Consider the following 26,431-nt stretch of genomic DNA (forward strand, 5'->3'; position numbering starts at 1 on the left):
AGCGCGCCGCACGGGCGGGCACAACACCCATAAAATAAAATAAAAACACCCACTGATTAGAAAATCCGGCGGACCAAAAAAAAAGGGGGGGGAGAAGGCGGATGGTGGGGAGGGAAGAGGGAGCGAGAAAGAGGCGGAGCCTTCTCTGCTGAATGACTCGGAGGCGCAGCCAACGGGCTCAGCGGTTGGACGCCCAGCGGGCGGAGCCGTGCGCTGGCCAATGAGAAGCGGCGCGTGGCCCGGAGCGAACGCCTCAAATCCTCTGGGCTCTCAGCTGATTGTTTCTCCGGGAGCAAGAGTTGCTTCGGCAAAAGGGAGCCGGCGCTGCAGAGAGAGAGAGAGAGGCGGGCGGGCAGAGGACAAAGGGAGGGCGGCGGGGCTGTTTCCCCCCACTCTCCGGGCGACTTGCATGGCTCTCTGCTTCGTCCTGCAAAGAGCGAAGCGGGACGGCAACCCCCCTCCCCCTCCTCCCCGCGGCCCTGAAATTGCACTTTAATCTCATTTTATTTTTATTTTATTTTTTGCACACTCGCTCCGCTTTCTCTCTCCCCCCCCCTCCGGTTATGGTGGGGCCGGGAGCGATGGGGCTCGTCGGGTCCGACCCTCTTGCTCCCCCCTTCCCAGCTCTGGAGTTGGGGCTGAGCGTCCTGTACACGCTCCTCTACGCCGGTCTCTTTCTCTTCACTTACCTGCAGCTTTGGCTGCTCTTCTACTACCGGGAGAAGCGGCTGAGCTACCGCACCGTGTGCCTCTTCCTTTGCCTGCTCTGGGCAGCGCTGCGCACCGTCCTCTTCTCTTTCTACCTGCAGACGTCCACCCGAGCCGTGGAGCTCCGGCTCCAGCCTTTCCCACACTGGTTGCTCTTCTGCTTCCCGGTCTGCCTGCTCTTCGCCACCAATTGCCTCCTCAACCTCTACTTCGCCGAGGTAAGTAAGTGGTCAGCTCAGCTTGGCCGGCGCCGGCCCTGAACTATTTGCAACGGGGGTTGCGCGTAAAGAAGAGAAGGGGGCCACAAGGAGAGGCGGCCAGCCGGGCACGCCTCCCCTTCCTCCTGCGTGTTGCTTTTTTCTCCGCCGTTTGTCTCATGTTTACCACATTCTGGTGCATCTGCACAAAAAAAAAAAGCGCCTTTCGGTGGTTTACTTGCCCTCCCTCCGCCTACTACTGTCTCTCAACGAACAAACAAGCTTCGGCGAACCCCTGGTCGAGCGCGTTAACCAGGCGAGCCAAACGGCGCTCCGATGCAAAAAAAAAAGCCCTCCCCGGGGGTGGCATACAGTAGAGCTGGACCGGGAGCCTTGCGGTGTGACAAATGTTGCCCTTAAAGTGCACTCCAAAATAATAATTTTAAAAAATCCCCCTTGGTTCTGGATGCAGCACAGTTTTAATGCGGCGACTTCTTTGGAAAGCGTAGATCGCTATTTCTTTAAGAGTGAAGCGAATAAGCAACAGCCTCGGTTGCTCAGCTGGGATAGGGACGGCTGACAGCCATTACGTCATTGCTTTGGGCTTTCTTCTCCACCTCCTATTGTTGCTGCCTTTCTTAAAATACTATTTTTTTGGAGGGGGAAGACTTGGCTCTTTCTCCCTAACCCCTCTTTTTCTTTTTTTTTCTTTTATTTATTTATTTTTTGCTGCAGAAGACAGCATCTTGCAGCATATGGTAGTTTGGGCATAATTTTGTTTTTTAATCTGACCGGGTCACATCTGAAATGTTGATATGATCTTTGTGTGGCTGCTGGGTTAATTTCCAAGTCTCTCTCCCCCCCCCCCCCAACTCCTCTTGAGGCTTGCTGATCAGCTGTTTTCAAATCCTTAGTGTCATCTTTGCTTTCTAGCTTCCTGTGAACTCCTCATCTATTGAAACAAAGCCAATGGGCAAATCCTTACAGCTGCAGCAAGGTTTGGCTGGCCTTTTAGGGTCCTACGTTGCAATCTTACGCCTAAACAATAAAGAATTTTTTGACACTTGCCTGTGCCATAATACCATCTACTCTCTTAGCTGCATCTTCCCTTATAAGATGGATGGTTTACTTTCAAGCAAAGTACCTGAAATTACAGCTTGTTTGGTTTCAATTATGCATGCCTGGTGAGCGATCTAAGCAAACTTTTTCTACCTACGGCATGTATCCACTTTATGTTCCACTTCCTCCTGTTATTATGGGGAAATGGTTACTTCTCGGACAAACCTGCACACACCATCCTTTCCCTCGCACTGCAAAACTGTATTGTCACTTAGGAGGAGGTCTCGACAATGACTTCATTCTCTGAGAAACTCAGGGCTGTTCACATGATGAGCACAAGAGAGCTGCTGTTTTTGCCATGAAAACGAAAATGTTTGTTTTGTGAGCAAGCCTTAACATTTTTGGGAGGACAGGGAGCTCAAACTGGCTGACATCTCACATGTGGGTGGAAATTGGAATGGAGAAGGGGGTTGTTTTTAAACTTGGCATTTCAAGGCTTGGTGCTGTTTTGCACTAACAAACAGGGGAAAACTGTGAACTCTGCAGTCAGTATTCAGTGAGCATGATAAACGACAGTTCCAAAAGTCACAAAAAGGGAAAGGGGCCACCTACCCTAACTCTTAAGGTGATTAACTGTGTGAAAGGACAGCAAGGAGGCAAATAGCTTCTGAAATCTGCAGCACTTCTATTGTATTGGCCCATTTTTAAAATAACCCATTGCAATGAACAGACAAAATATGTGAGTAGTGTAACCAGCTGTAATATGGAGTCAGATCTCTGGTGTTGGTTGATTGCTTTAAAAAAATAATAATAATGCAACACAGTTTGTTCCTCTTTCCTTCAAGGGAGGCAATTCGTGTCATTTTCTTTTAGAGGAAAAAAATGGAAACCTAAATTTGTTTCCTATTAAGAAATAGGGGAACTTGATGGGGTTTGTGATTCATCTGTCATGCAGGAGACCAAATTGGAGAAGGCTGGAGAATGGCTGCACCTTTAACTAGGGACTGTATCCAGCTTGTTAAGGTTTAAGAGTGTGAGCAAGTATTATGAAGAGAGAGTAACAATCCATGATAAATGTTTGATAAATCCCAATGTAATATGAATTCCAAGAATGCTGTGTAGAATGGGAGCTGACTAAATCAGTAGAATAGAGGCTGAGCAATAATTTAGGATAAATGAATGACGTCACCTCCAGACGAGGTAGGCAGCATCTAAGTTGAATAAATAAACATTCTTAATTTTGCCAATGCTGAAGAGAATGATTCCGATTTGAAAGATCTGTAATCCAGAAGAGTAGGGACTAAGATCAAGTCCTTGAGCAAAATTTGCCATTGTGGACTTTAAAGCCATCTCCCTGAACATAGATTGTTGCCTATAAAAGTGAATTCACTCTTGAGTTGAGTTGAGTTTATTATATTTCTATGCCGCCCTATTCCCCGGAGGGGCTCACCACCAAGTCAGGGGGGGGGGTACAAATAAGAAAAAAAGAACACGAACAAAACAATACCACAATTTAAAACACTCAACAACCATACCATTCGAGAGGGGACAAGAACTCATTAGCCCCAGGCCTGTCGGAACAGCCAGGTTTTAAGGGCTTTGTGGAAGGCCTGGAGGGTGGTGAGGGTCCGAATCTCCATGGGGAGCTCGTTCCAAAGGGCTGGAGCAGCCACAGAGAAGGCCCTCCTCCGGGTAGTCGCCAGTCGGCATTGGATGGAATTCGGAGGAGGCCTAATCTGTGGGATCTAATCGGTCTATTGGAGGTAATTGGCAGTAGGCGGTCTCTCAAGTAGCCAGGTCCAATACCATGAAGGGCTTTATAAGTGACGACTAGCGCCTTGAAGCATATCCGAAGACCAATAGGCAGCCAGTTGAATTATTACTAGAATTATTGAAAATTCTAAAAACAAAGTATAAAACATATTAAGGGAAACACCTAATAGCACATAGCCAATAACATTGCAATTTGCAGGATATGGAAGATTGGGTGAGAGTAATCCACAGCCAACCTGATTGGCCACAAATCAAGTTTAACAGAATCGAGACAGCTTAGTTCAGTGCCCTCTGAACCATTTACATTTGGCCCCCAATTCAAGCAATACTGCCATTCCATCCAGATTACATGTACACAAAATGAACAACTTTATCTCTGGTAAGTTTCTTTCGTGCAAATAAAGTGTAGTCGGGAACTGGGCATGAAGATGCAGGACTTTAAAAAATATTAATTTTACAGATTAGAGATAACCAAGGTCAAAAATGTCTCAGGTAGAAAAGGCAGTGCCTTTGCTGGAGAATTAAATAAAAGTCACCACTTGAACTAAATATACTGTACATATTTAAATAGAATATCACAGATGGGAAGAAAGAGTGGCGCGGAAAGCTTTGCTGAGTTCAGAAATCTTCTCTCGTGCCACCTTTTCTAAAACACATGTGCTACGTATTATACTTCTCTGAGATATAAAATACTGTATATGAGCTCTTATGTGTATATGGCAGGAAATGTTTTTAAATACAAAGGAAAAGAGTGTTTTAGAAAAGATTGGGTTCACACATCATGTTAAGCTATGACGTCTTGTTTTCATTTACTTTCTTTAGCCAGGCAGCCCCAGTGACAATGTGCAGACCCTGTAACAGAGTAAGGGAGAGTCCTGATATAAATGGGGCAAAGAGGAGGGAAATTTTCTATATATTTAAGCAGAGATGTGAGTTTTTTAAATATTTTGAATTAAACAAAAACAATGCTGTGTAGAGAAGTATGATTTGAAATACTTTATTCGGTATCTAGTGTCTGGTATAAGTATATGGCCTATGTTACTTGTGTGTGAAGGAGGGAAATTAGCTTATTAGATAAGGTTTGAATAGAGTATTCAAAGAAATTAAATTTTCTGATGTGTAGGAAAAATTATTTTAATGGGAATATTGGGAACATGGGCAATCAAGCCTCATACAACTTTGAAACTACCTGAAGTGGAACATTTTCTAGCCCGCAACCTTAAAGATGAGAGTGCCTGGCCAATGAAGGTATTGCTGAAACTGAGTTCAACAAACTCAGAGAAATGTGGACCCCCACAAATCAATATTTTGTTCTCCCAGGTAGAATGGCTCTCTGGATTACCCACAAGATTAATGCCTTCCTGATAATAGAGACACCATTGGCCCTTTCTTTTGTACAAATGATCAAAGCTTAAGATTTCTTTTTCTTAGGAAAAAATATTGACCAAAAATATTTCGGTGTTTGCGGTCCTTCTGCTTGGCCTAGAAAGTTAGTTTTGCCTGCTTAGATTTAATTCATTTGTATACAAGCTACACCCTGGTACATGTGAACATTGAGGATTCTGTGCAGGTTTTCAGTCACTCAGTATATCTCTTTTTGCAATTAAGAACAGTAGATAGACCCTGCCTTATATTTTTTTTGCCACCAAAAATAGCAATAGCAATAGCAGTTAGACTTATATACCACTTCATAGGGCTTTCAGCCCTCTCTAAGCGGTTTACAGAGTCAGCATATCGCCCCCAACAACAATCCGGGTCCTCATTTCACCCACCTCGGAAGGATGGAAGGCTGAGTCAATCTTGAGCCGGTGAGATTAGAACCGCTGAACTGCAGATAACAGTCAGCTGAAGTGGCCTGCAGTACTGCACCCTAACCACTGCGCCACCTTGGCTCCTCTAAAAAGGCACCAGGTCTTATTTTTGAGGTGGATATCATCCACAGACTCACCTCACTTGCGTGCATCGCCCCTGGCTTTCCTTTCGCTGTCAGAGGCCTTCAGGAATGTCTTTGGGTTTGGAAAGTTGCAGCCAGGACTCACACACCTCGGCCCATTTCTTCTGCAGCCAGCAAGGCTTTCCTGATACATCCAGAGCTCTGTTATTGGCTACAGAGGCCTTCAGGATAGCCTTGCTGGCTGCAGCAAAAGAAATAGGCTGAGGTGTGCGAGGCCTGGCTGCAACTGTCCGAAGGTAAGTAGTAGGGCAGCTCCATTCCCACTTAGCTTAAGTTTTATCTCTGCACACTGGAGTGGCCAGGATCTTAATTAGGGCTTATTTTAGGGGCTTATATTGTGTGCATGTGTAAAAATCAAACTAGGACTTACTTTCCGAGTAGGTCTTTTTTTTGAGGAAACACATTAGTCACATCGTGAGGGATCCATCTGAAGTGAAGAGCCTTCATTAGGTTAGAAATACCATGTAGAACCTTATATGTGGCGGAGATTATCAAGTAGGGGCTGTTTTAATAGCTTGCTCTCATCCTATGGAGGGTGGAATGAATTGAGAACTTCCCAAATAAGACTTGACATTTTTTGAACCTGCAGTGGTCCTTGAATTCAGAATGTCAATCAGAGGCTTGAGTGCTACTACCAACTTTTCATGGAAAGTAAGACCTGCCAACAGGAAAACCAAGATAAGAAAGAAGCCTTCACATTGATAGACTGAAATCAGCCAGGTGGCATTTCCTTGCAGACTAAAATTCTGCTTGCAGATCTGCTTTCTCTGCCACCTTCTTGCCTCCTCTGAGCCCACACATTTACAGATTGTTGCTCTGTCTGACAAAGAGCCAGAATGGACCTAATTCTCACAGATGTTTAACTTGAAGTAAGCTTAATGTAAACACAATAGCAAGAAAACAGTATTTACAATATCTTCAGAACCTTTTTTTTTAAAAAAAATGAATCTTCTGTACAATAGGTAATTAAATGCCATCTCTCTAGTGAAGTGTGGGGTAATAAAAAGGGATTCCAAGTCTGTCAATTTGGGGAGATATAATCATATAATATTGAAGCCCCACTATTATCTGGGTGTTGTGGGAGTTATATCTTTATCAGTAAAGAGATTTGCTTCTCTTTAACAAACTATGGCTAATGGAGAAAAGGATATGTGAGCCCACCAGTAAGTAGATTCTTCTGAGTTCCTTTTCCAGTAATTGAAAAGTTAAGGAAGTTAACTTTTAAAAGTTTAAAAGTTGGGAAGTTCATAGTTTCCTCTTGCAAGTATGCATATGTTTAAGTTCTATATGTTTCTTCTTAAAAGTATATCTAGAGGTCAGAGGACAACCAGAAGCAAGATAGATGGAGCCAGTTAAAGTGGCAATGTGTGCACCATTGGAAGATCTAAAATAACAGGTTTAGGGGCAGATCATTATGGAGGTAATCTATATGATTACTAAGAGTTGCTTCCAACATGATAGCACATAATCACTCTATCAGTATATACATTCTACTCAACTGTGTTTACCACAATTAAATAAAAGTTTGTATTGTCTTCCTATCTACTCCAAAAGACCAATTTTACCACAATCCGGTAAGGGCTTTATACATTGTTCAATTAAATAGCTGTATCCAAATCAAAATGTGTATTTGTGCACTCTGATTTTAAACCATTTTTTCCCACCAAAGTACCTTAGCTATCGGGGGTTGGGGGTCATCCTGTTTTCCATCTTTTGCCAGATCTTGGCCCAGCATCTTTCCTGATATGGCTCCTGAGGCTAAAACCTGGAATCAGAGGTCAGAGATAGTTGTGCCAAATCCCTTCTGCATTTTATAGAATGGAGCCAAGCAATGTATTAGGACATGGGATGATCATCTTCTGTTTTATAGTAGAAAACCATGATATTTAACTTCTACCAAAGGACTGTTCTGGAAATAGTTCCAAAATATGGGAAGCCTTGCATCAAAGCTAGAATGCAGGTAGTTAAGAAAATGTCGCAGATAGTCCCCAAGTTACAACTGTAACACAGCCTACCTATTATAGTCATAAGTCATAACGGTTATAAAATGGGTCAATCACATGACTGATCCAATTTTACCACCTTTTTTGTGGTGGTTGTTAAGCAAACCCACTATTCACTATAGCATGGTGTTGCCCAAAACCAGAACTGCCAGTTTTCAGCAAAACCGTCATAAACGGTTTTGTCACATAACTCTGAGATCACATAACTCTGAGATGCTGCAAATGAACATAAATGCATTCATGTTGCCAAGTGCCTGAAGTGTGGTCATGTGGGGGAGGAAAATGTCTATTGGAACTTCAGATCCAGGTTGTAAGTTCCCTTTTTCAGGTCTGTCATATCTAAGTGATGAGTCGTGAATCAAAGACTACCTGTATGAAAAAATACCAATGCAGAACTGGAATTCTCTCAAATTGTTTTGGCTTCTGAGAATCTCAACATGGAGAGTAATGGAATAAAAGCTAGCCATTCTATTTCAGTTACACTTTTTCACCCCAAATATCCACATTGAAATCACAGCTTTCAACAATGTAGTGCTCCAGATGACTTAATGGAGCAGACCTGCCAGATGCATACAAAGCAATACATTTGTACTTATTGATCTACGGTAGTTTTAATTGGGATCCTTTATATTGCTTCATATGTTGATCCCTTTGAAAGGTTGCATATAATGGAAAGCAATGCTTGAAATAAAGTCATATGGGAAAAAATATTTTAAGATCTTAATTTAGGAACCAGAAACTGCTCATTATGAATTGGTCAGCAAATTTTTTTTGTGAATGTTTAATAAATTGGTAATATTTATATTACACAAAGAAGAAGGGGGTCAAATTATTCCCCAAAGCACCAGAGGGCAGGACAAGAAACAATAGTTGGAGACTAATCAAAGAGAGAAGCAACCTAGAATTAAGGAGAAACTTTCTAATAATGAGAACAATTAACCAGTGGAACAGCTTGCTTTCAGAAATCATGGGCGCTCCATCACTGGATGTTTTTAAGAAGAGTCCAGATTGTACTAAAAGGGTATATGTTCTCCTGCTTGAGCAGGGGGCTGGACTAGAAGACCTCCAAGGTCCCTTCCAGCTCATTCTATTGTAAAGGATTCTAAAGGATTCTAATATAAAAGGAGTGGGTTTTTTTTGTTTTTTACGCCTGTTAATTGCAAGTGTATATCACTGTCAGTTGTAACATCTAGATTTGCAGATGGTTCAAACCATGGCATCTTTTCCATTCGCTCTCCTTTTTATGCTTGCAATAGAAAAATTCTGTATTTGTGCTTGCATGAATGGAATCCCACTTCCCAAGGCTGGCTTGTAGACATGGCCTTAAATTGTAGAAACAAGTAAAGAATAATGTATATTCTCCATGTTTTAGGCTGTGTTTTTATACTGGAGTTTATGACAGTATAGATAGGAATAGAACAGCACTATTACTCAAACCTATTCATGTGTATTTAGAGCTAACTCTACTTGATTCTGTGTAGGTCACTGAACTTGATACGATTGTACTGCTTACAGATAATGTATAAATGGATGTATGCATACATGTCAATATTTTACATTGTGCCTTACTTTAAAAAAATCTTTAAAACCTATCCTATGAGATTTGAATGATTGGGTCCCTTAGAATACTCTTGTCTTTGCAGAAGTATTTTGGTTCTCCTCTACCATTATCATTTCTGGCTATCTGTTCTTAATATGTTTTTCATATTATATTCTGCTGAGAATTGGACAGCCTTCTAAGCTGAATAAATAAATGTTCTATTTATTTATGCATTTTGACATTTTTGAAAACTGCCATAGAAAGATCATTTAGATATAGTACATGGATGTTCTGGATAGATAAATAAATGAACCATAATGAGGTCAAACATTAGGGAGAGCTCTGAGTTCTGAATTCCCACTAATAGCTAATTGGCTGCAAACCATGGCATCTTTTCCATTCACTCTCCTTTTTATGCTTGCAATAGAAAAATTCTGTATTTGTGCTTGCATATTATTAAAATGTTTTCGGTCTGCTGTGATTCTTGAACCTGTACAAAAATTTTTTTCTTAAATAAAGCATTTTCTTTTTTTTAGGTTATTTTCAAAGTCAAGTGTGCAGCCGAGTTCAACAAATACAAGTAAGTTTCACCTTAATCTGTAGATATTGTGGCCGATTAATCAACATATTTTCAAGATGTCCTTAGTGAATTGAAGAGCCCAGTGTGCTGGAGCAGAAGCTACATCACCATCTGTCTTTTAATTTGCATTCTTGCACCAAGCCAAATGTTGAAAGTTTGATGGTTCAAATTAATGCATAGCAAAGCATAACTTTTCCATGGAACCTAGTAATCCTAACTGCTTTATAACATTCTACAACAGCTCAAAAAGTTGCTTGTATAAAATAGGATTTTTTTAAAAAATCTTATTATATCACTTTGACAAAGAACACGGCTTTGAGAGCAAATACCCTGTGGGTTTACTTCTAATAGTAGGACTGGGCCATGGAGCAGATTAAGCAGATGGTGTCCACCTGCAGATTGATGCGGCTACATGTTGGGAATGGGAAGAGATGTGTCTTACACCATATAAAATGTATCTCGAACATGTTCATTTTTGTATAAAGACAGCATTATTCAGCTGTGATCATTAATCCAAGAGAAGAAAGCAAAGATTAGGAGAATGGACCAGAAAGAAAGCTGTGGTGGACACCAACTGACCTTTTTCTTTTCTTTCCAGGACTTTCTTGTACATGGGGTCTGTATTTATAAGCCTCCTCTTCATCTTTGTGAACCTGACATGTGCATTATTGGCACAAGATAATGTTCCAGAGGATCAGCTAAGGTGGACGGTTTTTGCCCGGGCCTTAATCAATGATAGTCTCTTCATTCTTTCGGCCATCTTGTTAGCTTGCTGCATGTGCAAACTTTCCAAAGTGTCTTCAGCCAATGTTTACCTCGAGTCCAAGGTAAGGAAAAAGCAACACATACTTCTCTATTACAACCTGTCAGGTTCTGTGCATGGAGATGATCCGTATTTCAGACACGGAATAAAATTGTTTTCAGGGGACATGTACAAAGATGTTGCATTCCATTTTCAAGATGGATTAGAGAGATGGCCCACTTTTTTAAAAAAAATCTTTTAAAAATCTTAGTAGCCTAAAAGATTAGTAACAGCTGGGTTAAAGTATAATATCTGCTGCTTTCAATGGAAGCTCAAATATCAAATTACTGTTTTTCCCTATTGCTTTTAAAAACCTCTGAGAAGAAATTCTGTGCTTGCTTTATGCCTCGGAGGCAGCTTTTTGTTTAATGATTAGGTAAGGAAGTTCCTAGAAAGTGGCAAGGGATTAATATACTTTAAAGTTAATAGGCCTTTTTGTTTTAAAGTGTGGAATAGTTTTTGAAGAATGCTCACTCCTAATGCACAATTGGCTTAGGAGCAAAGCCAAAGCCAACTCAATGGAGTAATGAAAGAAGTCTTAATGAAAGGCTGTATTTCTGTTTGCGTGTCCATTCAGGGCTTTTATAGCATGGTTGAAGCATCCATCTTGATGTTTGTGACCCTGGGGACGCTGCTGGAATGGGAAAGACTATTCCAATGAAGTGTAAGGAAAACTTAAGCTACCTCGTGCTCACTTAGTGATGAAAAGCAGAAATAGTGTTGTGCAGTGTTGGTGAACCTTTTTGGCACTGAGTGCCAAAATGGGAGTGCTTGCACACACGCGGGGAAGCACCAGAAACTGGAAGATCAGTTTCCCAGTGCATATGTGCTTCCGGAAACCAGAAGCTGGGCTTCCAGTTTGTGGTGTGCGCATGGGCACTGATCACCTGGCCCTCCAGTTTCTTGTGCGCATGCACCCGCGGAGAGCAACTGGCCGGCATGCATACTGCAAACCAGAAGCTCAGCTTCCCAGCATGTGCATGCGTGCCAGGGAACTGCTTTTCCAGATTCCAGTGCTCCCACTTATGCAAAGACAAGGATCCCGGAAGAGCAACAGGCAAATGGCTGGTATGCCTGGAGAGATGGCTCTGTGTACCACTTCTGGCACACATGCCTTAGGTTCTCTTAGTGGGAAACAAAATGGAGCTTTTTGGGAAAATATACATTGGTTACAAAACTGTTATACTTACTTTTCTGCAGTTACTTAGTTTTACCTTCATTATCTTTTAACTATTGTTGGTGCAACATTCTTGCTCCTTGCTTCCTATTGTCTCTTCACACCAGAGTTTCTTTACCTTGGTCACTTTAAGATGGGTGGACTTCAAGTCCCAGAATTCTCCAGCCAGCCATGCTGTCAACCCATCTTAAAGTGACCAAGATTGAGAAGCCTGGCTTTACACAGTTTCTCTCTCATATTTGCTAGCCTTATAGAAATTTGCCTCTGAATATTCTTTTGTTTCCACCAAATATATATCAATACCACCAAAGACAGAAGCGCCATAATTTGGGTATGTTGATGGAACTTGACACATGTCATGGTCATTGCAGCTGGCTGTTTTCTATATATATATTTTGATAGCATTCCCTATTTGTGGTAAGTGAATCATCAAAGTCTGTAGAGATTCTCAGTCATCCAGGTCGTGGTTGTCCCAAAGGAGCTTTTTCAGGAGGCAACTGGACTTTCTTGTTTTTTCTTTGAAGGCATTTCGCTTCTCATCCAAGAAGCTTCTTCAGCTCTGACAGGATAGTGGGGAAAGGAAGGATTTGTATTCCTTGCAGACAGGTGGTCATTTGCATCCTTTTAGAGGGTCATTGAAGCACTTGGAGGTTTATCTGTTTCCTCAGGATCACCTGAGTGGTGCTCCTGGTTTCTGTAGTCTGCAGTTTTTCCGGTCAAATCGATTCCTATACCCACACCTTCCAAAGGGTGTTCATCCCAAATTATATGGCTAAAAGTCTGTAGAGATTCTCAGTCATCCAGGTCATGGTTGTCCCAAAGGTGCTTTTTCAGGAGGCAACTGGACTTTCTTGTTTTTTTTCTTTGAAGGCATTTCGCTTCTGATCCAAGAAGCTTCTTCAACAAGATCCTTCCATTCCCCACTATCCTATCAGAGCTGAAGAAGCTTCTTGAATGAGAAGCAAAATGTCTTCAAAGAAAAAACAAGAAAGCCCAGTTGCCTCCTGAAAAAGCTCCTTTGAATTGTCAGATATATATTTCACTGAAACATGCAGGCAATCCACATAATAACTGCAAATTCTGCTTGTTTGGAAATAACTGTTTCATTTGCATAAATACAAAGTGGCAAACAATGCTGATGCAGGTCTTTTTACAATCAGAAGCCATCAGCGAACTATGAATTAAGGCTGCTAAGCAGGAAAGTGTTTTGAAAAGAAGCATTGTCCCAATTCTTAGCATCTTCATATTATGGAATAGAGCAGAATAATAGAGATTGAAGGGACCTTGGAGGTCTTCTAATCCAACCCACTGCTTAGGCCGGAAACCCTATTCCACTTCATGGTTATCCAAACTCTTCTTAAAGACTTCCAGTGTTGGGGAACTCACAACTTCTGGAGGCAAGCTGTTCCACTGCTTAATTGTTCTAACAGTCAGGAAATTTCTCCTCAGTTCTAGGTTGCTTCTCTCCTTGATTAGTTTCCACCTATTGCTTCTTGTTCTACCCTCAGGTGCTTTGGAGAATAGCTTGACTCCCTCTTCTTTGTGGCAACCGCTGAGATATTGGAACACTGCAGTGGTGGGTTCCGGGCGGTATGGCCCAGTATGGGCATACCGGTGGCAGCTGGGAGCAGCGGCCACCGTACCGGAACCATGTTTTGATGGGCCCGCCTGCCCGCGTTCCTTACCTCTTTTTGAGGGAAACGGAGCAATTGCTCATGGGCGCTGCGCAATCTCACCGGGCAGTTGGGGCATTGTAGGGTGGTTCCCGAGGTGGATGTCCGGCCCCGTCGCAGTGTACCGGTTGCGAGAGAATCCAGAACCCACCACTGGAACACTGCTATCATGTCTCCCCTAGTCCTTCTTTTCATTAAACTAGACATATCCAATTCCTGTAACCGTTCTTTATGTTTTAGCCTCCAGTCCCCTAATCATCTTTGTTGCTCTTTCTGTACTCTTTCTAGAATCTCAACATCTTGGATTGAGAGCCTGGTTCTTGGTAAACCAATGATTAGTGTCTGGAATTATTCAGTCTTCTGCTGAAGTCTAATGAGCAATAGCAGTTTATTCTAGTTAAGAGGATCATTCCAGATTGGATCAGTGATAGTAGAATATTGTACAGTATTACCAGCCCTGTGTTAGAAAAGGAATCCCTGCAGCTAGAATCAAACATGAAGTCGACTCGGGAGAGAGTCATACCTCTCTCGATGAAGTGCATTCTAACTATTGAACAGTGTAGATAAATATCCTCTCCTGGGTCCCTGGCAAATAGTTTCGAAAAAGTAAATGCCTCTCCTATTGACCTTAATGCCCAGAAATATTCATACTATGATTGGCAGTTACAGCCATGTAAAACCTTTAAACTAGTTCTGCAGAAAATTGATAATCAAATCTTCAGAATGAAAATGACATGCTTCTGATATCACACATCAATTAACAATTTAGTTTTGCATCAATTAACAATTTAGTTTTGCATTTGTGCAAGCCTCTGGATGCTCATGAAGGGTAACCCTATGTAGAATTTGTTGCATTAGTCAAATTGAGATGTATCCAGTTCCAAGTCCAAACATCTTGGAAATACCTACAGCTGGCATGCTGGATATGATGAATGCAAATGCATTCTTTGTCACTGTTCCCATCTGAAAATCCAGAAAGGTTAGGTAGCACTCCTAAATTTCAAGATGCTGTTGCAAAGGAAATACATTCCCATTGAGAATATGCTAGTTAGTTTCTGGAGCTTCAGGCAAATGTATTGAAAATGTAGCTAGCTTTACATTTTTTCTTTGGAGGAAAAGGAAAAATGGTAATTCATATATTTACATTTTGCCACATCTCCTGTAAAGACTTAGATTTTTCAATGTGTCTGTTCTAAGCACCCATTTCCACAGTAGAAAATTAATGCAATTTTTTCAGTGATATTAGTCCACTTTATTCTTTAATGAACAGAATGATTATATAGCCTTATTCTCACCTCATTGCAGAAATGGTCTGGAGGAACGTGTGCCAAGGGAGAGGATAATGGCCAAACAGGGCTGTGAACATGAATCCTGGTGCCTAATAGTACAAGAAGAGCTAATATTTTCTTTTTAGTCAGGTTTTTGATCAAAAACTTCTGTATCTGATATGCTTCCACCTGCAAAATAATTTGCCTATTGCATAGCATCATAACCATGTAATTTGCTTTCAGACTTGAGCTCTGATTGTAGAAGAAGCGTGTTGCTGATACAAAATCAGTGAAATGGTTGTTGAAAATATGGCATGGTTTAGCAAGCATATATGTAAGACTGAGCAGGAGATCTCTTCCTTCAAAGTACATTCTAAGTACTGCAAGAGGCGACAGGAAGAGCAAAATGTACAGGGATTTCTGAATCAGTGTGACTCTTAGACCGAAAGAAATCAGAAGAGGCAGAGAAAAAAGTAGATAAACCAAAGACTAACACAGGAAGATAAGGAGCTAAAGAAAACTCTGATATCGTTGGAAATGAAAAAGGCCGCTTTCTTCCTGAGAGTCCAAATTATTGAAGAGGAAAAGGAGGAAGACCTTCCTGATATAATGACGGAGTTGTTGGCAGATGGCTATACAGATAAATAAGCAGGAAACGCAGGCAGAAACTTGGAGAAATGGAAAAATTTGCATCTTATCGGTGTTAGGAAGAATAGCTACAATAAAAATGAAAATTCTACCAAGATTATTATTTTTGTTCCAAACAATTCTGATAAAGTTGGGGGGGGGGATACTTTGAGGAGCTAAATAAAATGATATTAAAATACATCTGGCATGGGGGGAAGCAAGAATAAGAATGCTACAAGAATCTAAAAATAAGATGATGGGGGGGGGGTTTCAGTTGCCAGATTGTGAGCTATACTACCAGACTTCTGCACTTACATGGGTGAAAGAATGGATAAACCTGAGGCATAAAAGATTATTAATTTTGGAAGGACATGATTTGCAATTGGGGTGGCATGCATTTTTATTGTATGGGAAAAATAAAATACATGGCTATTTCCAAAGACACTATGTTAGAAATGCTTTACTGTTAGTAATGGGAAAAAACAAAGGAACACATTATATTAAAATACCAGTCTGGCTGTCCACAATGGAAGCACTGATAAATATGAATGTGGTTAATTTGGAAAAAATTATAAGTTATCTTGAATGAAAAAGGGAAACTTAAATCTAAGCAAGAGCTGAGTAATAAAGTTAGGGGTGAATTGCTGCTGGCATTACTGCCGGTTTGGTGCAAGCGAATTTTGCGCCCGCACGCTCACTTCAGGGACGTGGCAGGCGTAGCAGGCCTGTGTCACTGCCGATTCCAGTGACCTAGGCTGCCAAACTACCACCGGTTCGTCCAAACCAGTAGGAACCCACCACTGAATCAAGGGATTGATTTAGCATGGTGGCCACACGTACAAATACAATCGAGGTATGAGAAAGATGTAAACATTTATGGCTTTTGTAAACCAACAGAACTGGACCAGATACTATTAGGGACAGATGAAAAACTAATTAAAAAAAACACACAGCTATTAATTGAGTGTCAAAATGGAAGAAGAACAAATGAAAGAAATAATAATAGTAATGGGCCAAAAACCTCTGATATACTATAGAGTTAGACAAATGGCAGAAACTATGGGATAGAAATTATAAATTAACAATGTCAACTGCATATAAGGAAAATATATATAAAATGTTTTATATACCACCAGCAAGACTGGCAGAGATGTTTGAAAACATGTCTGCCAAATATTGGAAATGTAATCAGATACCGGGTTCGTATTATTATATGTGGTGGGCATGCCCAAAAGACAAAAAAGTATTGGACCAAAATACATATATGGTTAGAAACAATCATAAAGCATCATATTGATTTTAGACCAGAATTATTCCTGTTGGGTATTTTACCAGAACTGTATAATAAAGGGAATACATGTTTTTGCACAACAGTGGAGAAATGAAGAGATTCCCTTCAGATGGAAGTGTTATAAAAAAAATATTAGAATGCGCAGAAATGGATAGATTAACATTAAAAATAAAGGAAGAAGCAGAATATTTCTTAACATGCGATTTGTTTTACCAATGGGTAACCAACAGAAACAGAAACAGATTAGAAATTAAAAAGATTAAGAGGCTGAATAATTATATAGGAAAAGTTTTCTAGAATGGATAAGCTAATGCCAATAATAGTATGTGACTATTGTTAATGATATGCATGTTATGACTATTGTTTATTGTGTTTTTGTTATTCAAAATGAATTGTTCATATAGATATTGAGTTTTTTATGTTTATTAATAAAAATAACAATAAAACATATATTTAAAAAAGCTCAGTTGGAAATGAGGATCCCAGTTAGATCAGGGCCTTACAGAAGAGAAGAGTTTGGTGGAAGACTGGAAACATCTCAATTGTGTTATGATGACCAATGTGTGACAATGCTCAAAACTTTTAAGGAAAGAACATTTGAAGAAGATAGAGATGTTAGAATTAGAAAAATAACATCCCTTGAACATGGATGTAATTTATTACTATTATGCAGTGATGGTGAACCTTTTCAGCACTGAGTGCCGAAAAGCGTACAGGCACGGTCATCTGATCCAGAACCTGGAAGAGGCGCTGCCCAGAGGGCATGTGCGCGGCGGAAAATGAACTTCCAATTTCCAGTGCATTCATGAGCACCGGCAAGCTAGTCTTCTGGTTTCTGGCACGAATGCGTGCATGACAATCAGCTGGCCAGCTCTCATGCTGGAAAACAGAGGACCAGTCTTTCAGTTTCCAGCACTGCCAAACGCACAAAGGCCAGCTGATCATCACGCACATATGCGTGCCAGAAACCCGGAAGAGGAACGGATGGTGTCACGTGTGACAAGCGACATGGCTTCTCTTGCCACTTCAGGCATGCATGCCATAGGTTCCCCATCACGGCTCTAGAAGCTTCAGGTGGTAATCATGGGCTTTTTACTTATTTTGCCTCACAAGGAGCATTTTCTTGGTGGTGAATGCCCAAATCTCCGAGTGAGCTCCATAGTTAAATATGGTCTTACACCTTAACCGTTATATTATTCTTTGAAGTGTTAAAAGATAGGACAAGAAGATCATCTGGTACATGTGGTATTCCTCCTATTCTTTGTTCCTTATTCAGGATAGTTATAATGATTTCTTTTGTATTGGATTACTCATCAATTGAGCGAATAGGTTTTCAGGGTCTGTCCTTCCTTTTACTAACAAATACATGTTTGGCTTCTTAAAGCTAATGAAGGAAGAGGTATCTTTTATATCACATCTAGTTCCATGTAGCTGTATTGGGTCAGATTTATCATTCAGGATTTACTTTACTGTTAAAAAATACTCAAGGCTTTCTTTAGATGGTGTTCACTTAACAGAGTCTCTTAAATATCTCTTCGTTAACTTACTGTATTTAATACCTCTTTATGTATTATTTTTTAACTAGGGCACATCTCTCTGCCAAGCTCTCCTTGTGGGTTCTGTTGTCATCCTCTTACACTCTTCAAGAGCTTTTTATAATTTGGTGGCAGTAGTGATCACTCCAGACAATGCACCTAGCCCATTCAACTATGGTTGGGATAATCTTTCAGATAAGGTAATCAAGCTTTTCACACTTCTATAGAAAGATCACATCTAAGTTAGAACCCTAATGTTGTCCCCCTGTTTCCTTCACTGTGTCTCCAATGAATAGTAATTGGGAGGAGGCACCATGGTGGGCGGCAGTTGAGAAGAGCAACAATGAGATCTGTATATGTTGGAAAGCAACTTGAGATGAGCTAATGAAGCTGCCTTATCCGGAACTGGCTAATTCATCCAAAATGATTAGGATGTCAAAGGCTACAGGTCAAAATTGATACAGTATGTGATATGCACATGTCAATCCATCTGTCCACACATGTACATATGAGTACATGTATATGATAAAAGACAATTTGCATTTGTGTATCAGTTACTGGGAACTGAAAATATCCTGCTTTGGAGCTTTTTGATGATGATTAACCAACATCAAGTGCGGTCCAGTACTGCTGCTATTATTCTGTGACAAGTTTCACATATGAGACATTTGATTTTCCACAATACTAAGGCATGAATCATGGTTTATAAACCATAGTGGCTTGGATTCACATATCACATCAGTCCAAAAACCAGCCAACCATGTTATGGCTAACAAGAGGATATGAATGATCCCTAAGCATTCTTTCTTGGTTTCTCTTGATTCAAAAAGATAGCTACCCTTTGTTGTGGATTGAGAAGCTATTCCTAGAATGGAAGGAAGGGGCTCAATTGAAAGATCCTGTAATGAGAAAAAAATGGAGCCAATTTAATCATACATGTCTTGGGAGTTAAGATTAGATCCAGTCCTTTGAACCAACCATGAAACTCAACGGGAAACCAAAATACTTGACTTGTCTGTAAATTATAGTATTCTGTTCAGAATATGAGAATTTATAAGGCTTGCCACTTTCATTTGTTTTTTAATGTATTTTACACATGCACACACTCATATATGGATATGTAGTAGTTGTGTGCAGCTTTTGCTTTAAAAAAATAGTTCGTGATGGGAGGTAGGCTGTGTTGTTCCATCTGCAATCTTTGAGTGCTGTTCCATAGAGAGCTCATCAAAGCACTTTTGTTATTTTTCTCTAAATGTGTGTCCATATCCTGTTCCTACAGCTTCAAGGAAAAGAAGTTAATGGTGAAGAGTACGTAGTCTTTGGTGTGGTGCTTTTTCTCTGGGAGTTCGTGCCAACCATATTTGTGGTACTCTTCTTCCGAGCACAGAGATTGGCCCAAAATTTGGTATGGATTGGGATCAACTGTTATTCTTTTTCAATTATTTCTTCAAAATAAACGAATGCTGAACATTGTGGAGGGAAAACATGCAAAGGCTTTTAGAACAGGATGAAAATGTTTCTTTGGGGACAAAAGAGGACATCCCAATAGAAGACCACTTTGTATCAAACTCTGTCCAAGGATATTGCTCCTTGGTGGGAATGGGGACTGTGCCATTTTTCTGGTTTCCTAGGGGTGATTTGCCACAGAATTGGTATGTTACACACAGCAGGATTATGATTTGATATTGGAAGAAAAAATATCATATGGGAAACCTTGTACTCTGTCATTAAAACAAAAAAGAATTGGGACTATTTCATCCCATAGAGTGCTGAGAGAAAATTTGTGAACCCTTTAGGATTACCTTTAATCTCACTTGTTATCTGTGAGATCTGAGCTTCATGTAGGTCTATTAATAAAAAACACTTTGATAAATAACACCCAAAACAATATACTGTGTCATGCCTTTCTTTAATCCAACTTTCCCTGCCTTTGTTGGGAAACTATATGAAGCCCTAAAACAATCAGCAATTGATAAGGGGATAGGCTGAGTCAGAGGTTTCAGTCAGATGTAAACTTGAAGGGTTATCTCCTTTTTTAAAAAAAAACATACGCTGTCAGCTACCATCAGATTCTGCTTTCATGAGAGTTCAATGGAAATGAATCATGCTGTGATCAAAAGAGTTCTGTGAACCTTTGAAAAAGGACTGTTGATATTTGTGATGATTGAAAGTTCCACAAAACAATTGATACAGACTTTAACCTTCATCAGTCCATGGTCAGACAGAGAAAACACAACTCCATTATTACTCTTTCCAAAGTAATCAGTGAATGAATATCATCCCAAGTTCTTAAGAGTATAATACTCTGGGAGGTTGCAAAGCATCCCAGTGAAATGACAAAGGATTTGGAGACATTATCTCTTATTGCAGTTCATGAGTTCACCATAAGCAAGGATGCTATGAATAAAAAATGCCAAGGAGGAAGTGATGACTATCAAGAAAACACATTGCTACCCAACCCAGATTTATTTATACCCACCTGGATGATACAGCAGATTATTGAAATAATGTCTTGTGGAAATAGGAGTAACTTAAGTAACTTAAACAATTTTTTTTCTGGAGAAAATAATAAGCTAGCAGCATGCTAGCAAAAGACCCTTATCCCAATTGTGAAATAGAAGTGTAATGAGGAAGGTATCATGTTTGGGACTCCTTTGCAGCATCAGGACCCAAGCAGATTGTAATTATTTAGACTTACCAGCAAATTATATTTACCAGCAAATTCTACATAGCTGATTTGGTATAGTTAAAGCCACCCAATTAGAAAATGGAACTGGGAGTTCTAATTCTGCCTTAGGCATGAAGCCAGCTGGGTGACTCTCTCTCTCTCACGCTCTCCTCTCTCCCTCCCTTTCTCCCTTCCCCCCCTAGAAAGAAGGTACTATCAAACTATTACTGGGAAAAAAATTGCCAAGAAAACTGCATGAATTTGTTTATGGAGTCCCCAAGAGTCAGGGATGATTTGAAGGCAGATTCACAAACACAAATTTTGTAGGAGAATGTCGAGAACTATTCCTAAGAAAATGTGAGTTATTCAGCCAAGGCAGTAATTCTGAATATAAAAGTAAGTCTGCAACAGAATAGCCAAAGCAGAAATTTTACAGCCAATGCTCAATTCAGAACTTCAAGCATTTTGTATAGAGGGCACCAAGATCATTGTTTTGAATTAGTTCTGCAAAGAAGACCTGGGCCAAATAATTTTAAAATTGTGTATGGGACTGATCAAGCAAGAAAAATATTTGGTGGTTGTCATTACGGTTAAGGAAGTACCACCGATTACTGTATTACTTTTTCCAATAGTCAGTAAACGTTGGCTCAGTGCATTCAATAAGGACAACAGAAACCATAGTGTTTTGTATGTTGCTGGTTCAGAAATTCTCTTCATAAATTGGGGTTATTGCTGGTCACAGGACTACAGCATTCTGAGTACTTCTGAGGGTTCACAGACTCTTCTCTCCGTATAAAAATGTTCCTCAAGATGTAGGCTGGTTGGGGAATTCTGAGAGTTGAAATTCTACATCTTAAAGTTGCTGAGATTGAAAAATGCTGTTATATAACAGCTTTTGTTTTAAAACTTTTGAGTAGCAAGTTGGAGGGCATATTTCAAAAATGAACAGGATCAGGAAAAAAAACTATGTTAAGATATAGTAAAATTTTAGTTGATTTCAATTGCATTATTTTAGTGCATTTCAGATGACTGCTGTTTATTTAATAACTTCCCCGCTCTCTCACATTTTAAAATGTATAATTCCACTGTAGCTTTTGCAGGCCCCTGGAGAACACAGTCTGTAAAAGGGAATGGCAACTATTTCAGTTACTTGATCTGAAGACTGTAATTGAATTTTGTTCATTACTTAGCAGTAGCATGTGCTGCCGTCATGTGTTGTATTTTGCTTAATTGGCTTGCACAAGATTGTTTCATGTGTAGTAGTTGTTTTCAACAGCTTCCTTTCACTTTGCCTCCCCACACTTATTATAAAGACTCTGTAACTACTACAGAGGAGCAGTAAAAAATTACATTACATGACATAGTATATCTGCATGCCTTGATTTTGGAAAGGCAAACAACTGGCATATTTTTCCTTCCAGATCTCTAAGGCAAATGTTTTCTTTTGTTCTTAACTTCCCTCCCCCCACCCCCCAATATCCCTCTTAATCTGAAAGGCACCTGCTGGAATGATCAACAGCCACAGTTACAGTTCACGAGCCTATTTCTTTGACAATCCAAGAAGATATGACAGTGATGACGATCTCCCAAGGCTTGGTGGAGGAAGGTAACTTGATTTTACTAAGAGTTTAGAGTAAAATCTGGCAGATTTGATGATTGTGGAACATCTATTTCAGCTGAAGATTCATTAGTTGGATCCTGATGTAGCAACAGTAATAGCACTTACATACCCCTTCACAGTGCTTTACAGTCTTCTCTAAGCAGTTTGCAGAGTCAACATATTGCCTCCAACAATTTGGGTCCTTATTTTACTGATCTCAGAAGAATGGAAAGCTGAGTCAACCTTAAGTCAATGAGAATTGAACTGCTGGCAGTCGGCAGCGCCAACTGCGCCACCACAGCTCATGTAAAAGTAGAACACTTGGGATGTAAGATTCTGAAATGCAGTTTGACCATTGGAACCAAACAACTTGTTTCACTCCCTGCCATAATTCCTCATTTCAGCAGTATGATGGGGTGCAATTTTGTGCTGCTAGGATTACATAATCAGTTAAAAATTTAGTTGAATGCAAAGCAAGAGTTTGAGTGATCTGTATATCTGCAGTTATTCTCTAATATAAGCCAGCACTATCACTATGTGCAGATTTGGGACAGAAGCAATAGTTATCTCTTTTACAGGCAGCAGACCACTAAAAAGTTTGAACCCCAGGTTTAATTACTGATTTTTGGATGTCATTATATTTCAGGTGTTCACCCTGCCAATGTTCTTGGCCTAAGCCCTATTGTAATATCTGCATAAAGGTTCTGTATGTTCTGCATAGATAATAAAAAATATCCATCCTGGGGTAATAAAAATGTAGTTTAAAAACAATGAATAAACATGAGAAAGGCTCTGTCCAATCAACATCTCATTTCTTCTGGGGATCAACCAGATGTCTCCTGGAAACTCAAAAGCAACACATGAAAGCTTTGTAACTTCAAACCTGGGAGTAATGACCGTCTGCCAATTCACAAAGGAGAAGTCAGAAAACTCTACACACACACACACACACACACACACACACACACACACACACTACACTGCATTCCACAATTAGGCACCTTTGCTGAAAAAATTATGTTCCTTAATTGCAGCTTCTCCCCCCCCCCCAAACTAAAATTGGCAGATAGCCATAAATTGTAATGTTCAAACATCTTCCCCAATATCCATGCTGTTTTGGGAATTTGGAGAAGTGAAGTCTATATTTGGAGGATGCTTAGATTGGGGGAAGGTTGTGTACTCCTGATTTCTGATGCTGTTATTTTCTAATATGATCTTTCTATGTCTTACTCTCCCAAATTTCCATTTTATATTTTTCAGCTTGGCTACTCCTCAGAATTCTGGGTGGTATGGCTCTCTGACAGGGAGTGACAGCTGCATCATGATTCCACCTTTGGTTGCACCCCCAATGGATGTTGCTCCACTGCTCTTCAGCCATGAAAGCTTGGAATCCAGAAGTCATCACAGTTCACATCCAAAGCCACCAAACTAATCATAGAGTAGCTTTGGGGGAAGGGTTCCTGTGAGGTGTGAAGAACCCTTTAGGACCAGTCTTTTCCTTACAATTGATAACTGCAACCTGGTTAGAGCAAGAGAAATCCTAAAATCCTAGGATTGAAAGGACATTGGCCTGAAGGTGTTGTATGAATCTCAGGCTTGGAGGAATTCCCAGTGACCTCCAGGTTCCCCCTAATGCATATAGTATTTTCCAATGATGATCTAATATGGGAATGGAACAATATTGGCTCATAGCTCTGCACTTTGGACTGGAGAGACCAATTGTTGCTATGTGGTGCTGGAAATAACAGAAGCCAAAGGAGAGCATATTCTGAAAGCATTCTATTTTATTGGCCAGCAGACCATGACTGTTGTCCAGATGGATATTTGCACTTTTAAACAACCATTTCCAAGGGATACTTCTCTTCCCTCCCAATCTTTCTTCTCCAATGGCATGAAATGTCTGTTCCAGACAACACTTTTAAATTGCACATCTCTGATTGGGAAACTTGTTCTGTCTTCCTATGGTGACAAACAACTCTACATATTTAACAATGGAAAACTTTTGAAAGTGGTGTGGGATAAAGAATCTCTTTTGCTTTTAAATTCTTGGAGAGCATTTATACAAGTATGGCACAAGTGCCAGTCTCACAAGGCTAACGTAACTCATGGTTACGTTTGGCCATCAATCATTACTGAAATTGCTAGAGCAAGTCCCATTGTTGCATGTGTTGTTATATTCCCTGCAGCGTCCTTGTGTTGTTTTGGCCTATTTCTAGCATTACAGTAATAATTTCATTTTAAATAACAGTAATTTATTTTATACTGGAAAAGCAGATTCAGAGTGGGTCACAGGTAGGGTGGACCTATGAGAATTGTGGGCTTGTTCTGGATGATGCATAGCCAACTGGCACAGATGTCTTTCACTGCTTTGTCTGGCAACTGCTTTGATGTTCCACAATGGAATGAAAGCAAGACTGATTTCTTTGCAACCACAGAGATGTAAATTGCTCCTGGATTGCTTAACCACCACCCAAGAGCATCATTCTCTGGTACTGAGAAAACAACTGTTTGGAATGTGAAGCAAAGTCATTTTATTTCTTCCACCTACCAAGGAAACAGTAGTAGGCAATGAGATCACCAAGAGATGAGGCAAGCAGGGGAAGATAAGGGCAACTGTAGCCATGGATGCATCTCCTGAAAGATTTGCAGTTAGATACAGTCTAATAGAAAGTGTTAATTATATCTGCCCCCACTCAGAAGTGTGCGATTCCTATTTATACTCCAGGCAGCAGAGGCTTATAGAGGTATTTTTTAGATTTGCTGTTCTCAACTTGATGACTTTTAGATGCATAGCATCTACTTCCAGTATCTTCTTGCTGCTTGGGAATTACGGGAGATACAGCCCCTAATGCATCTGGAAGATTTAAGGGTGGAGAAGCTTGGAAGAATATGGAAAACTGAAGAACATCCATTTTTAACTGGAATTAGAACTACTGTATATCTTCTACTAGTGTTAACGGCCATAATTTCACAAATGGCTTCTGACAACTGTGTTGTCTTGAAGCTTTGGGATTAACCTTTTCCTTACAACTGATACCTTCAGCCTGGTTAGAGCAAAAGAAGTCCTAAAGTCTTCGAATTGAAAGGACCTTTCCCTAAAAGTGTTGTATGAATCTTAGCTTGGTGGGACTCTTGGTAACTTCCAGGTTTCCTGAACACGTTTTTGGTGAATCTCTATATGGTGGGACCAAATGCATTTTATTCCCTTGTGAAAAGAGTACATGTGCCTATATTGAATAGAACTGTTGGATCCCGCACGCTCCTAGTTGAAAAGAAACTTAAAACACTACCCTAATGTTACAATGGGGACAAATGAACCTATTGCCTTCAAGAAGTGAATTAACAACCCTAGCATCTCCAGTGATATAGCCCACAAAGAAGATTACAAGGAGTTATGGCTTAACCCTCCTTAAGTGTAAGTGTGAGCCAGTTTGGTATAGTGGTAATGCATCCGGTTAGAAACTAGGAGACAATTCTAATCCCATTTTAGGCACAAAACCAGCTGGGTGACTTTGGGCCAGTACCTTCCTCTCAGACATAAGAAGGAGACAGTGGCAATCCATTTCTGAAAACCTTGCCAAAATGCAGAGTCTTGTACAGGCAGTGTATGGGAGTCAAAACTGACTTGAAGATACTAAAAAAAAAAAGTCTGGAAAATAATTTTTTGGGACTGTACAGTATGTTTAGCATTTTGAAATTGAAGTTATCAACCGGAGGTGAATGATTCCAAACGAAATGGTTTTTGTTTCTAATCATTTCTCCCTCTGTTACTGCTGACATGTATTACAACTCACTCCTTGGCCAAAGAGTAGCAGTGGGATCACTTTTGAAGTTCTTGAATTCCCATAGCTGCTTTCTAATCAATACTAATTCTGCACTGGCAAGGCTGTCAGTTCTTCCATCTTCCTCACTACAAGGCACATAAACTCAAGATGATGTGGAGATCCTCTCTGCATAATTAGATGGATTTCCTGAT

General features: G+C 40.2%; 2 protein-coding genes across 2 annotated transcripts in view; one reads left to right on the plus strand and one right to left on the minus strand.

Annotated features, from left to right (window-relative positions):
• The window catches only part of TXNDC16 (thioredoxin domain containing 16), a 62,041-nt gene extending 61,229 nt beyond the window's left edge, over positions 1 to 812 (minus strand). Inside the window, exon 1 of the mRNA XM_087728447.1 lies at positions 690 to 812. The gene's annotated coding sequence lies outside the window, so the exon portion shown is untranslated. The remainder of the gene's footprint in view (positions 1 to 689) is intronic.
• Positions 59 to 24,498, plus strand: GPR137C (G protein-coupled receptor 137C). Its single transcript, XM_087728450.1, has 7 exons — positions 59 to 926; positions 9,771 to 9,814; positions 10,413 to 10,641; positions 18,238 to 18,387; positions 19,467 to 19,592; positions 22,352 to 22,461; positions 23,716 to 24,498. The coding sequence occupies exons 1-7, from the start codon at positions 564 to 566 to the stop codon at positions 23,885 to 23,887; spliced, it is 1,194 nt and encodes a 397-aa protein (XP_087584576.1). The 5' UTR covers positions 59 to 563; the 3' UTR covers positions 23,888 to 24,498.
• The last annotated feature ends 1,933 nt before the right edge of the window (positions 24,499 to 26,431 follow it).

This window comes from Thamnophis sirtalis, unplaced genomic scaffold (genome assembly GCF_051295495.1).
Source record: "Thamnophis sirtalis isolate CommonGarterSnake01/CBP01778 unplaced genomic scaffold, rThaSir2_p1.2 scaffold_1, whole genome shotgun sequence".
Taxonomy (NCBI): domain Eukaryota; kingdom Metazoa; phylum Chordata; class Lepidosauria; order Squamata; family Natricidae; genus Thamnophis; species Thamnophis sirtalis.